This window comes from Centruroides vittatus, unplaced genomic scaffold (assembly GCF_030686945.1).
Source record: "Centruroides vittatus isolate TY-2023 unplaced genomic scaffold, ASM3068694v2 contig_120, whole genome shotgun sequence".
NCBI lineage: Eukaryota > Metazoa > Arthropoda > Arachnida > Scorpiones > Buthidae > Centruroides > Centruroides vittatus.
The window spans coordinates 437,434-449,954 of record NW_027120768.1 but is presented as its reverse complement, the minus strand read 5'-3'; the positions used below and the strand labels follow the sequence as shown (position 1 = coordinate 449,954).

At 33.6% G+C, this 12,521-nt stretch overlaps 1 protein-coding gene across 3 annotated transcripts; it reads left to right on the top strand.

Moving 5' to 3' along the window:
• The first annotated feature begins 515 nt into the window (after positions 1-515).
• On the top strand, positions 516-9,281 carry LOC136984433 (RNA-binding protein MEX3B-like). 3 transcript variants are annotated; one of them, XM_067281422.1, is made up of 3 exons: positions 516-1,195; positions 3,898-5,147; positions 8,363-9,281. In XM_067281422.1, the coding sequence occupies exons 1-3, from the start codon at positions 967-969 to the stop codon at positions 8,393-8,395; spliced, it is 1,512 nt and encodes a 503-aa protein (XP_067137523.1). In that variant the 5' UTR covers positions 516-966; the 3' UTR covers positions 8,396-9,281. The 3 variants fall into 3 exon arrangements, with proteins under 3 accessions (XP_067137523.1, XP_067137531.1, XP_067137513.1); XM_067281430.1 differs by lacking the exon at positions 8,363-9,281 and adding an exon at positions 6,738-6,894; XM_067281412.1 differs by lacking the exon at positions 8,363-9,281 and having other exon boundaries at positions 3,898-5,637.
• The last annotated feature ends 3,240 nt before the right edge of the window (positions 9,282-12,521 follow it).

Here is a 12,521-nt window from a genome sequence, read left to right as displayed (position 1 = left end):
AATAAACTTTTAAAAATAAGGGGGAAAATATATATATATAAAATTAAAATAAAAAAGTCGTCTGCCGTTTCTCACGTGCACCGCGCTTCAGCACGTGCGAAGTACGCAGGCGCATTTAAAACCTATAACTTTTGATAAAAGAAAATTACGAAACGGAAAGTGAAAAATTCGATGCGAAACGAAATTATTAAAAATGTAATTCGAAAGAAACGGAAATTTTAAAATACAAAAACGGAAGACGTGCCGAACGAATTTTAAGTTATTAGAATATATTAATAAAGTAGTAACGATAATAATATTTAAAAAAGTAATATTAACGCGGACATAACGAAGTAGTATGGAGGGTGTTAACACGGTTAACTTAACTTGGCGACCACATTGACGTTTGTGTAGCCCAGTCGCCTTAGCGACGGGTCGCTCTCATTATCGAGACAGGTAGGCGGAAGTAGTCTGCAGGAGACAGCGTAACCAATATAAGAGAAGGATGGAGGAAGGCGAGAAGTAGTAAACGTTAAAGATCCTCCGTGTCCCGTTACGGCAGGAGTACGGAGCGATTTTTAAACATATTTCGACCAGTCAAAGGACATTTTGACAATCCGCAATCTTCCCCGCCATCAATAGTAGAGGGCCTATTGTCAATCACACCAAACGGATATTGCGTAGTAGGATAGTAACGCCCCGACGAGCTAGACGACCAATCAGGGAGAGTATATCAGTGTTGGTTTAGAAGTGAACCCTCCCAATTTCACACACAAGGAGTAGATGGAAAGTTAGGGCTACGTATTGCGGGTTTGGTGGCTGAAGTGTGGCTCGTGTGGAGAAGATATGGTGTTATACCGCATGGTATTACTGGTGCACATATAATCAGACAATTTAACACAAAAAAGAAAAAAAATACATATATAATAGTTTTATTTTTATATTAGTTCTATCATTTTTTGTAATACATATAATATATCTTCTGTGATGCCTACTAGTCTATTTACCGATATGGAAAGGAGTGCCGACAGTCTGGTAGAGGACAGGGCACTACAGTTAGCTCTCGAACTATCGATGCTTGGCATGAACAATGAAGCCGATTCGTCGTTTAGTCCAACGTTCGAGTCGGAAACCAGGACGAAGAAGAGCCAAAATACGACAGAGTGCGTACCTGTACCCAGTTCCGAACATGTTGCCGAAATCGTCGGTAGACAAGGTGAGTTGTTCTTTTATTTTTTTCCTCTATCTAACACCCCACTCTTTGTTCCTGACATGGCGTAGTTAGTCCCTTTGTGATCCACGCTGGTGTTCTCTTGTGTGCGACGTTCGATGATGACGACGCTTTCTTCCAACTCTTCCTTTATATAGAAATCGTACCGACTTTTAAAATATCCTTTGTATCATTTGCTGGTATTTGCTTATAGTCTTTTCGAGTCATTGACACAAAGGAGGGACTTCGTACCTCGTAACGAAGGTTAGAGATTGTGTGTTGGATACGTGCCTCCATCCGTTTTATTCGTTTGCTGTCGTTACCATCGAGTGTATTCGCGTTTTTTACGCATATAAATCGGGCCGAAAGTAATCGAAAACGGGTACGAGACGGCTATCGACACCATGGCTCTTAATACTGATCAATAACGTACACTGTAGTAGCGCTCCAGAGAGGGCGTGAGTACCTCGACTAAGCCAACGTTTCTTGGCCGATACACTAAAATATTACATCTAGGTTAAAGTTTTTGAGTAATACTCGCGTACCCCTCCCCGGTATGTTTTATCGATGTTCAAATCAAGTAAATTTCCTAAATTTTATGAAATAATGCTACATAATCGTAAACGGCTGTCAAGACCGCTGTTGACATGTAGGAAAATCGTATAGAGTCGCACGAAACAATTGATATGCTATGTTATAATTTCGTGTATTACGTGATAAATATATGTACAATGTAATTTTTGGCCTTTCTAAAATAATCTTATTTTATCGGCGTAATCAAAAATAAACAAAGGGAAAGTGAAGTTCAAGTACAAAGTAGCACATGACCCCGAGACTGAGAGACCTTGACTAATACCAATGGATGCTTTTGAACAACTTACCGAAAAACCGGTTACGTTAATATTTCGCATACTTATTTGTGTATAAGAAACTTAAATGTAGGGGAAAAAAATCTAAATTAGAAAATTATTATCCGCATTAAGTGTACTTAACTGGTTTAATAAAAGCGAAAAACACCAACTGAAAATCCGGTAACTCTATAGCAACACCTATGTATCACATTCGTAAATGAATATTTGAAGTCGGTGACCGATAGACTCGATAATGGTAATGTTTGTTGTAAGGAAAGCTTTTATCAAACCTGATTCTGAGGTCAGTGTCTGGATGTGAACTCAGACGTTTGATTTATTCACGTGATCCGATGCGCTCACGTGACGGTTTTTTCTCCCTCCCCTCTCCCTCCGCGTAATAAAAATCTAATTCCCTACGTCCCCGTATTTTTTATTGTGTATAGAAGTACGCGTATACGTATCGCACCTCCTTCCTTATCGGGAGTGTAAAAAGCGTGGGCCTCACTTTTACAACCTGGACATGAACTCCCGTTGGTCATTTGCCACTGGGTAGGGTCACCGGGAGGGATTTTTCGGAGGCAGAATATCGGATATTTCATTAATTTCTCCTAGACGGATACATTTTGGCATCCGTATTATGCGGTTCGTGTTTACCGGTGTTGGTGGCGCGAAATGTGTATTTTTAATGCGTGCTAGGGGGTTGTACATCGTTTGCCATTCTTTATGTTGACAATACCTTGAATTCGTCACCCGGCATCCTCCCCCGTTATCTTTTGTCAACGATCTCTAACGCTCCCCAAGGGTGACAAATGACCCTAGCAGATGGATATCTATCCCTCGTCCATCTGGTCAGATTTACACCGGAGCGAGAAATGCATCTGTCGTTTGGGGTTATGTCGTTGCAGATGCCGTTTCCTCCCCCCATTCGCATTAACCGTGTGATACCTCCCGTATTTTTAAAACCACGCATTCGAATCCCGAATTTCCTCGCACCGGCGACCGAAATCTCCATTAAAAAGAAGAAGTAAAAACAAAAACAGTTAAAACTTGGCTTGGCCTTCCCCTCCATTCCCCGCGTTTTATCACGAGTATATTTTTCTGTCTGCCGCGCGCACTCCGCCATTATTGCCAGTCTCATTGGCAAGTGACGGCGACCTCAGACTTCAATTTGGCTCCGAGCCAATTCTCTGATGTCGATCCACGTGTGGTTGGGTTTGGTCACATGTGCCAAGTCACTGTTCTAATAATGTTGGCTTTGCTTCTCTCCCGGAAGCATTTGCATTCTGATTCATTATTGTATGTATATGCGGTGCATTTTTTTTCTTTTCACAAAAATAAAATTTGATACGCGCTTCTTTATTATTTTCACCCCCCCTTTTTTACTTTTCTTGCACGCAATTATGCGTTCTGCATACGCTAGCAACTTTGTTCTTGCAAAGTTCGTGTAACGTGTATCTAGGGAGTTGGAGATTTTCGTGGAGATTTTTATTCACGTCTCCTTAATGGGATGTATGGGCATTATAGTACTTAGCTCGTGTCGTGATGTGTAATTCGCTTCTATTCCGGCCGTTTACGGTGTTCATTTCGAGTATTTTCTTGTTTATTTCTTGATATAGTTCGTGGTGTCACTCACCTCTTCGTCAGACCTTGAGCAACCTTGAAAGATACTATGGCATCGAGGATAATAGTGTTGGTAACTCTTGACGCATCAAAGTGTTGAAAGCAAGGATACTTGTTTGTAGAGTGTATAAATTCATTATGTGTATTATTATTATTATTATTTTGAATAATCGTGGGATGATTGCGGCGTAATTGTGATGGAATCATTGATTTTTCTCTCTTGTGTTGTTCTTTCAGGCTGCAAGATAAAAGCACTTCGGGCCAAAACTAATACTTACATCAAGACACCAGTACGAGGAGAGGAGCCTGTGTTTGTAGTGACTGGAAGAAAGGAAGATGTGAACGCAGCCAAAAGAGAAATCCTTTCAGCAGCCGAACACTTCAGCCAAATCAGGGCACAGAGAAAGAACAATCTGAACGGATCCCTAACACCTGGACCTAATTCAAATGTGCCAGGACAAACAACGATCCAGGTACGGGTACCGTACAGGGTTGTAGGATTGGTGGTGGGCCCTAAAGGTGCTACCATCAAGAGAATCCAGCAGCAGACCAACACATACATAGTTACACCGAGTCGAGACAAGGAGCCAGTTTTCGAAATCACAGGAATGCCCGAAAACGTGGAGAACGCCCGAAAAGAAATCGAAGCGCACATCGCTATGAGGACTGGAGGAATCATCGACGCTCCAGAGGATCCAGAATATTCATCGGCGGATCCAGCCTACAGTCGAGGGTTAAGCAACGGATTGGTTGGGTCATTGTACAAGACTGCCGATCTGACATCGTACGGATCGTACTCCAGAGACGCGGGTATATTAACACCCAGGACCCAAGAGACCATCTTTGCATTTCCGTCATCCACAAACTCTCCGGGTTCCACGACTACCACAGCAAAACTAGCCGAATTGTACACGGGCAGCTTTCCCACTAGTTTCGGAACCGGCTATGGCCTGTACGACGTGGACGAAGGTTTAGGAGAATCTCCGACATTCGAGACGCCATTGGTGTCTCTACCACCCGGATCCGTCTGGTCGGATTTCGGCAACAGCCGAAGCCCAACAGGAGGACTTTTCGGCACATCAACGACAACAACCAACGCACTGCGACGGAGTAGTTTGGGCAATACACCTACCACTACACTCAGTGATCCCATACTGCTCGATCATCCACCCGCACGAAGGTTGAGGAGCGATCCATTGACTGGTAGCCTATCCACCCTACCCCCTTTCGCACCTCTATCGAACGGTAATGGTAGTGGGGCGCCAAACGGTATACTCATCAACAGTTTCTCAACGAGTTCCAGCGGTGGCAGCGGTAGCGTTTCTAGCAGTCCAACAGAATCCTTAACTTCTGCTCGGAAATGCAAGAGGGACTGTGTTGTCTGCTTCGAGAGTGAAGTTGTGGCGGCTTTGGTTCCATGTGGTCACAATATGTTCTGTCTGGAGTGTGCCAATAGGATCTGCGAGAAACGGGATCCGGAGTGTCCTGTATGTAGACAACAAGCTACTCAGGCTATTCGTATCTATTCTTAAAACTAAAAAAAACAAAAAAAAATTACAAAAAAAACATATTCATAAAGGGATACGATCCCACGTTTTAGGATCGATTTACCCCCAAAATCCTTAGGACTATACTCATTCACTTCCCCTATCCAATACATTTTTAACCATCCCGTAGGATCCCATTCGATTCAATCATAACCCGTCCCACAGATTATTACAACGTTAGAGAGGAAAAAAAGGATTATAAAAATAATAATAATAAAACTTTAAAAAATATTACATATATATATATACATACAAAAAAATAATGATAATACAAAGCAAAAAAGTAGTTGTAGCTTTAGATGTTCCTTAAAATAATCTTTACATAATCTCAATAATAATAATAATAATAAATAAGGTACATTAATAATAATAATAAAATATATATATATTAAAAAAATCACAATAAATAATAATAATAATAAAATAAAATATTTTATTCTTTGATGTCAAATTTGTATTAATAAGAAAGAAACAATCGGTATTATTATTATTATTATATATTATTATATTATATATATATTATATATATATATATATACTATTATTATTATTATATTATAAATTGTTCGTATAAGAATGAGAAAAAAATACAATTGTGTAGGGTTTGTGTGTGTATTTTTTGGTATATTATTATTATTATTATTATACATATATATATATATGTATATATATGTGTATATATGTTATATACACTTATATACAAAGATTCTAAGTTTGTATACACGTGTATGTACGTAAAAAATTAATAAAATAATTGCACATTTTTAAAAATTGTTCTATATATACATATACAGTATATATATATATATATATAAATATATAAATGTCTTAAGTTTAAACTATTTTTTTTAATATTATTATTATTATTATTATTATTATTATTATTATTATATTTTAATTGATAAATTTTATAGATAACAGTACCTCTTGCTATATTATAAAATATATATATATATATAATTATTATTAAATATATATATATATGTATGTATGTATATATATATAAATTGTGATGTGCATGAGAAAATGCTTGTGTATTAATTGGAACAAGACGATTTTTAGCACAAAATCTGTAATATTTCTTATTATTTTTTCTTTCCCTTTTATTTCTCATTTTCTTCCCATTTTTTAAAATAATATTTAAGATATTTGTGGTATTTTATAGAAAGCAAATAATAATAATAATAATAATATTTACAAACAATTTATGTATATTTAGGTATGGAAAAAAAATGGAAAAAAGTATATATATAAATAATAATTTTTTGTTTCTCTCATTTGGTCTCTCTTCATTACTATTATTATTTTTATTATTATTATTCTTCTTTAATTAAAAGAAAAACCTAAAAAAATAAAATAAAATAGTAATAATAATAATAATTTCTCCCTCCTCCTAAGTTTCTTATGGTGTGTATGCGTGCGTGTTCCTAAGCTCAGAATGGTGCGGAATTTTATTTTTATATGTGATTTTTATGTCTTCCTTGGTTTTATAAAAGAAATTTTTTTATTAAGCTTAGTTTTTCTTTGCAGATCCTTCAAGATCTATGCACCGGTTAATTTTTTAGAGACCTGGTTTGGCAAGAAATGGGAGACATCAGCAACTCAAGCACATACATATATACAAACAAATACATAAAACATACATCATATATATATATATATACATGACGCCGGCTTAAAACTCAAATCTAGTATATAATAAAAGTAACTTAATATATATATATATAAAAAAGAAAAACAAAAAAGAAATATATATATATATATATATATACATACATATGTATACATACTTATCTATTTTACTCATACTTAAAAAAAAGTGTTGTCGCCCATTTTAACCATTCCAGAGCTCTTTTTCCCAGAGATAGTCAGGAACGTCGAGAGGATGTAGATCAGTTATCATCCTTAAGATGATGCTGTACCTCTCAGCGATCCTGAATAGTGCTGATGAATTTTTGTTTTTTAATAGAAAAATCAAAAAAAAATTATATATAAAAGAAAAAAAATATTATAATTATTAATAAATAATTAGTAGTAATAATAATAATAAGAAAAAAAATTATGATTATTAAATTTTTCAAAAATTATATATATATATTATTATTAATAAATAAATAAAAAAAGTAAAGTAAAATATATATATATATATTTAATCGATTTTTAGAATTTTAAAAAACTTTCTAATAAATCGAAAATATATTATTATTAATTTTTAAAGTCTTTTTACGGTTTCGTTTATTCGTAGTTTTTTGGCTCCTTTTTTTATTTTTATTTTTCTTGTTCTTTTGGATAGATTATTTTATTATTTTTTTAATTTTTAAATGCATATAGCGCAATAACGAAGCATACTTTTGGTATGTTTCGAATCATGATATGCAATTTTTACATTAAAATCGTTCAGCACGTATATCTCTTTGTGTGTGTACCTATTATATATATATAGTGTTGACACGAAAATAAAAAAAAAATTAATAAATAAATAAAAAAAATTTTAAGAATATATTCCAAACTAATTTACATATTTCTAATGTTGCAAAAAAGTAAAAAAAATAATAATGATGATGATTAAATAAATAATAATAATAATCGTCTTTTTTGCATACCAAAAAAAAAACATGATTTCCCAAAATATATCCAACATTCTTTCTCCCGTCCTACCCCCCTATAGGATAGCTAGCTTTACCCAGAATTAATATATATATATATATATATATATATATATAGACCTATATATATACATATGTACAGGGGTACACATGTATATGTATATATATATATAAGAAAAAAATAATAATAAAAGAAATAATTATTATTATAAATTATAATTTAGATCATCAGGTGTGTCTGGTATATCTTCGATATTTCTCCATTCAGGATATGTTCCAAAATAAAATAATCGTTGCCTTATTAGATAAATAAATAAATAAATAATAAAAAAAAGAAAAAAATATATACAAATAAAAATAAATTAGTTATTGAAACATATATATATGTATTTATTTCTACAAATTTTTTATATAAGAATATATATATATATATATATCCTTTGTTCTTTTTTATGTTTTTTTTAATTTATTTTTTAAAAAGAGCAATTCGGTGGTGTTCAGAAACCTGTTCTCTCTCCACGATGTATAGTGAATTCAATCTTATTTCAGGATAGGGTCAATCAGAGCCAGTTCTCAAGATAGATTCAACTCAAGATCAAGAGAATATATGTAGGATAAAAGAAAAAAAGAAAAAGGAATACAGTTTTGGAATACAAGAAAATCTTCCTAGTGTGTGGTTCAGAATAGGTTTCTGAACAGCTCCCCATTTATTCTGCGGACCACCCTAAAGTGGCAGTTCTCTTTTTCAATGATCCATGATCAGAAATTGTGAATGCTGCTCAAGCCGCATTATTTAATCAACAGTAGCAAATATATATATATATAAAAAATAAAATAATAAAAAAAAAATACAAATACAAGAAAGAAATATATATATATATGTATATATACATGTATGTATATGTGTGTGTGTGTGTATATATATAAATATATATATATATTATTTCTTGAAAAATATTTAATATGAAGAAACCAGCACATGTCAAAGTTTAAATAGAAAAAAAAAGAAAAAATACATAAACAAAAAGCTCAATGTTTTCCACGTGAAGGGTTGTGTCTCTATGTGGTTTTCTGTTGTCGATCCAACATGGTTTTTCACTTCAAAGTGAACATTTTTGCAAAAAAAAAAAATAAAAAAGAGTTCCAAGTTGGAAAAAAATAATAATAATAAAGTTATTCCCCATCTATTTTATTATTCAAGTTTTAAATACCCCAACAAGATTGTATTTTGAAGTTAAATCGCTCTCTGTGTGGATTTGTGTACTTAAAATATATATAAAAAATAAATAAATAAGAAAAAATAACTACGTACGAGAAAAACTATGTGAATTCTTTTCCCACGTTTAACAGTATATATTATTGTTTATTCTATTTCTCAATCTATTTTCCCTGACCCCCATCCTCTTTGAGCCTCTGTGACCAAAATAATTTTCAAAGAATAAAGTTTACTAGAGTTTATAAACATTCATTGTGGAGTTTTTTCATTACTTAACAGATTACTCGACAATATATATATAATTTTTTATACTTTATTTATTATCTGTAAAATGATATATTCGTTTTATCTCTAAAAATGACTCTTTTATAGGTTACTGAGTTCATGTTCTACACTAAACAACGTTTAACTCCGTTTAGAAGCTAGAAAATTAACGTTTAAAAACCATGTGTTTTTTTCTCTAAGTCGTAGTGAAATGGATTAATTTTTTACTTAACACGTGCTTTCATTAATAAAAAAAATACGACTCACGCGTCACGCGCTTTCATTAATAATAGTATAAAAAATATGTCAATTTCTGTAGTAATTCGAGTTTTACTATAGACGAGAAAACGTGGTTTAATTACTGTTTAAATTAATGCATTTTTTAAAACTTTTTAAAGCTTGAATCTTAGTTTAATAGTAATTTAAGCATAATTCATCAAAGGGTAGTTATAAAACAATCTGTTTTATCTTCACTTCACTCGATTGTGATACAGGGGAGGGAAGATTACAAAAAAAGAAAATACTCGACATGTAAGAAGTAATGTTACGTATATCAGAAATGGCTTCATAAAAGCAGACGAATTTTCACTGGTCCCCTAAACGGGGCCTCAGAGGGCTTGTCAGCTAAATGCGAAAAAAGAAAATGAGGTTGAAGCCTTGAAAGGAACTTACAACCCCACAGGATGTCAAAAACAGAAACAGAGAGAGGGAAGTAAACTAGTATTAAGCAATATAATTATTGTAACTATCTATAATCGTTGTATATTATTATCTGTAATTTAAATTCGCCTTTTAGTTACATTTTTAAATCGAAAAATTAGACAATTTTAATCAATTAAAACACTAATTTCATATATTTTTGTTTTCTTTTTTTAATATATAAAATAACACATTAAATTTCGATTTTATTCTTTGACAATTTGATCAGATGCTTATCAATTTTCCATTCCAGATTTTTCTAAATAAAATATGCTATAATAAATTTTTATTCTAGTATTATCTAATAAGAAAAAAACAAGGTAAATCTAACGAATTTAATTAAATTTAAGATAATAGGATTATTTTCCAAACTCTGTAAAAGTTATTTTAGATTAGATATATTATTCAAGTTAAAATAAATACTTTAATTATGCAGTACTATTTTGGAAAATATAATCACGTGTTTATTTTCAAAATAGGTCTTTTTTAACTCAAAAAACACGATTTTATTTATCAAGTGATTCTCTTAGATAAGAGGATCAGTTAATAAGAGAAATGCTCTTTTTTCTTTGGCTAAAAGCATAAAAACATACAAGAATAATTAATTTTAATGAACTTTGGCGTGTATTTAAATAAAAACTTATATAATAAATTAATTTTTAAAGATATCGCGTTGTTTTTGTGTTTATTATATAATTTTAAATAATCTACGGTATATAAGGGTAGAAGGCAATTTTTAACCTTAGTAAATTGCATATGTAGGTCTATATATATATTTAAAAACAACAAGTTTATTATTATTAAATTCATATTTTATAACAAAAAAGGTTAGATAAGTAAGAAAACACGAAGAAATTTTATACTTAAATTTTGTTTTGTGGATCCTCCTGGGTCATATTTTATTAATTTTAAGTGTGAAGTTATCCGAAATATTCTTTAAAATCACGTTCGTGTTTAAATACTACTTGCTGTATCAGTATTACAGTAGTCATATACGATAAACGCTCTCATTAATGGGAAAAAATCCGTGTTCAAGTTTTTATAATGTAAAAGAAAGAGGAGGGGAAAAATTACAGAAAAAACGGATTTTTTTTTTCTCGAGTTAAATTCTTAAAAATAAAAATTTTTTGAGATTCATCCTTTATCTACGGAATAAACACGTGCTCCTCGACATATATATCGATTTTAATGTTGTAATATACATAACTTTCACGCGACTTTTACCATTTTTATCAACGAATGACGTAAAATTGTAGTAAATTTCTTTTGGAAAATGATTAATATATTTTTTCTTCTCAATGAAAATATTTTTACGTGATTATTTTCCATTAATCAACAAAAAATAAAAATAAAAATTATCGTCACTAGACTCAAAAGATGGGCACAGTTCACGGATTAAATGTTTTGGCTTCACATAGAATTATTTTAAGGTAAATATTCTATCACGTGTTTAAGGCTCTTTAAACACGTGATTCACACAGCCTTAAGAAGGTGAATTTTGTTACGATGGGTCGAAGTAACACTGCGATTGCTGATTTTGTTCACGTCGGAAATTATTTTATCGTTGGATTAATTTATTTTTAAGCTTTAACAACTGTTAAACGCATTATTCTCGCGCAACCGAGCGCAGTTGCGTAGGAAATTCCTACGTAATTACGTGTAGAAACGCGTCGAGTGTCGTTTGAAACGTTTAGTGTCGGAGCGGAAAGACAAACTGAATCGCTAAAAGCCATCTCTGTTGTTTAAACACGGATTCCAACACCTTATGATCAGTCATCGAGCGACGTCACACGCTTGACTCCTTTTAACAATCGGCGACTACGGCGTTTAAAACGTTCGCCCGCGTCACGTGACCGTTTCTCCTCTTTTCTAGCTATCGTGACTGCTCATTCATCATTTAAGCATGCCACGTGATCTCGTCAACCCCTCGTTGTAGGTAGATCGCATGTGTTAGGAAATTTCGAGCATGGATGCGTGATGGGCACCCCTTTTTTTCTTTCGCCCTTTAAGAATCACGTGGCACGTCTGGTCACGTGTTGCCCCTCTTAATCTTTGGAATTTATCTTAACGACGAGACGAAAATTTGGCGAATGACGAGGCCCATTAATCTACTTCCTCGTTTTGTTATCTCGTTACCATTCTTTCTCATGGAGAGAGAACGATCGCGGAGGCGAGTTGAACGCACTTTTCTTTTGTGTTTTTTTCATCTGTTTCCGTCGCATACCGGACGTTACGTGGCACCCACGGCCGTCACGTGACGCGGACGGAACGGTGACCGGGTCACGTGATCGCGGCAAGGCTGCGGGAGCCGCCGAGGTGGGAGAGGTCACGTGACCACGCAGTAATCGCCTCCTCCGTGTCGCGCGAGCGTTTTCCGACCCCGAAAAACTCGCAGACGGTCGGGTCACGTGACGCTGCGGGAGTTGTTTACGGCCAGAGACCGATATGCACGCAGACAGAGGCCAGACTCGGTCTCTCCACTTGGCATCGAGCCAACTTCGCCTCTCGCGCAGTTTTATCTCTATCCGG

Excerpts from the sequence above, each read along its gene's own strand:
- LOC136984433 (XM_067281412.1), top strand. The coding sequence starts at position 967 with ATGCCTACTAGTCTATTTACCGATATGGAAAGGAGTGCCGACAGTCTG. Across the intron at positions 1,196-3,897 it reads CGAAATCGTCGGTAGACAAG|GCTGCAAGATAAAAGCACTT; the intron begins GTGAGTTGTTCT and ends TTGTTCTTTCAG.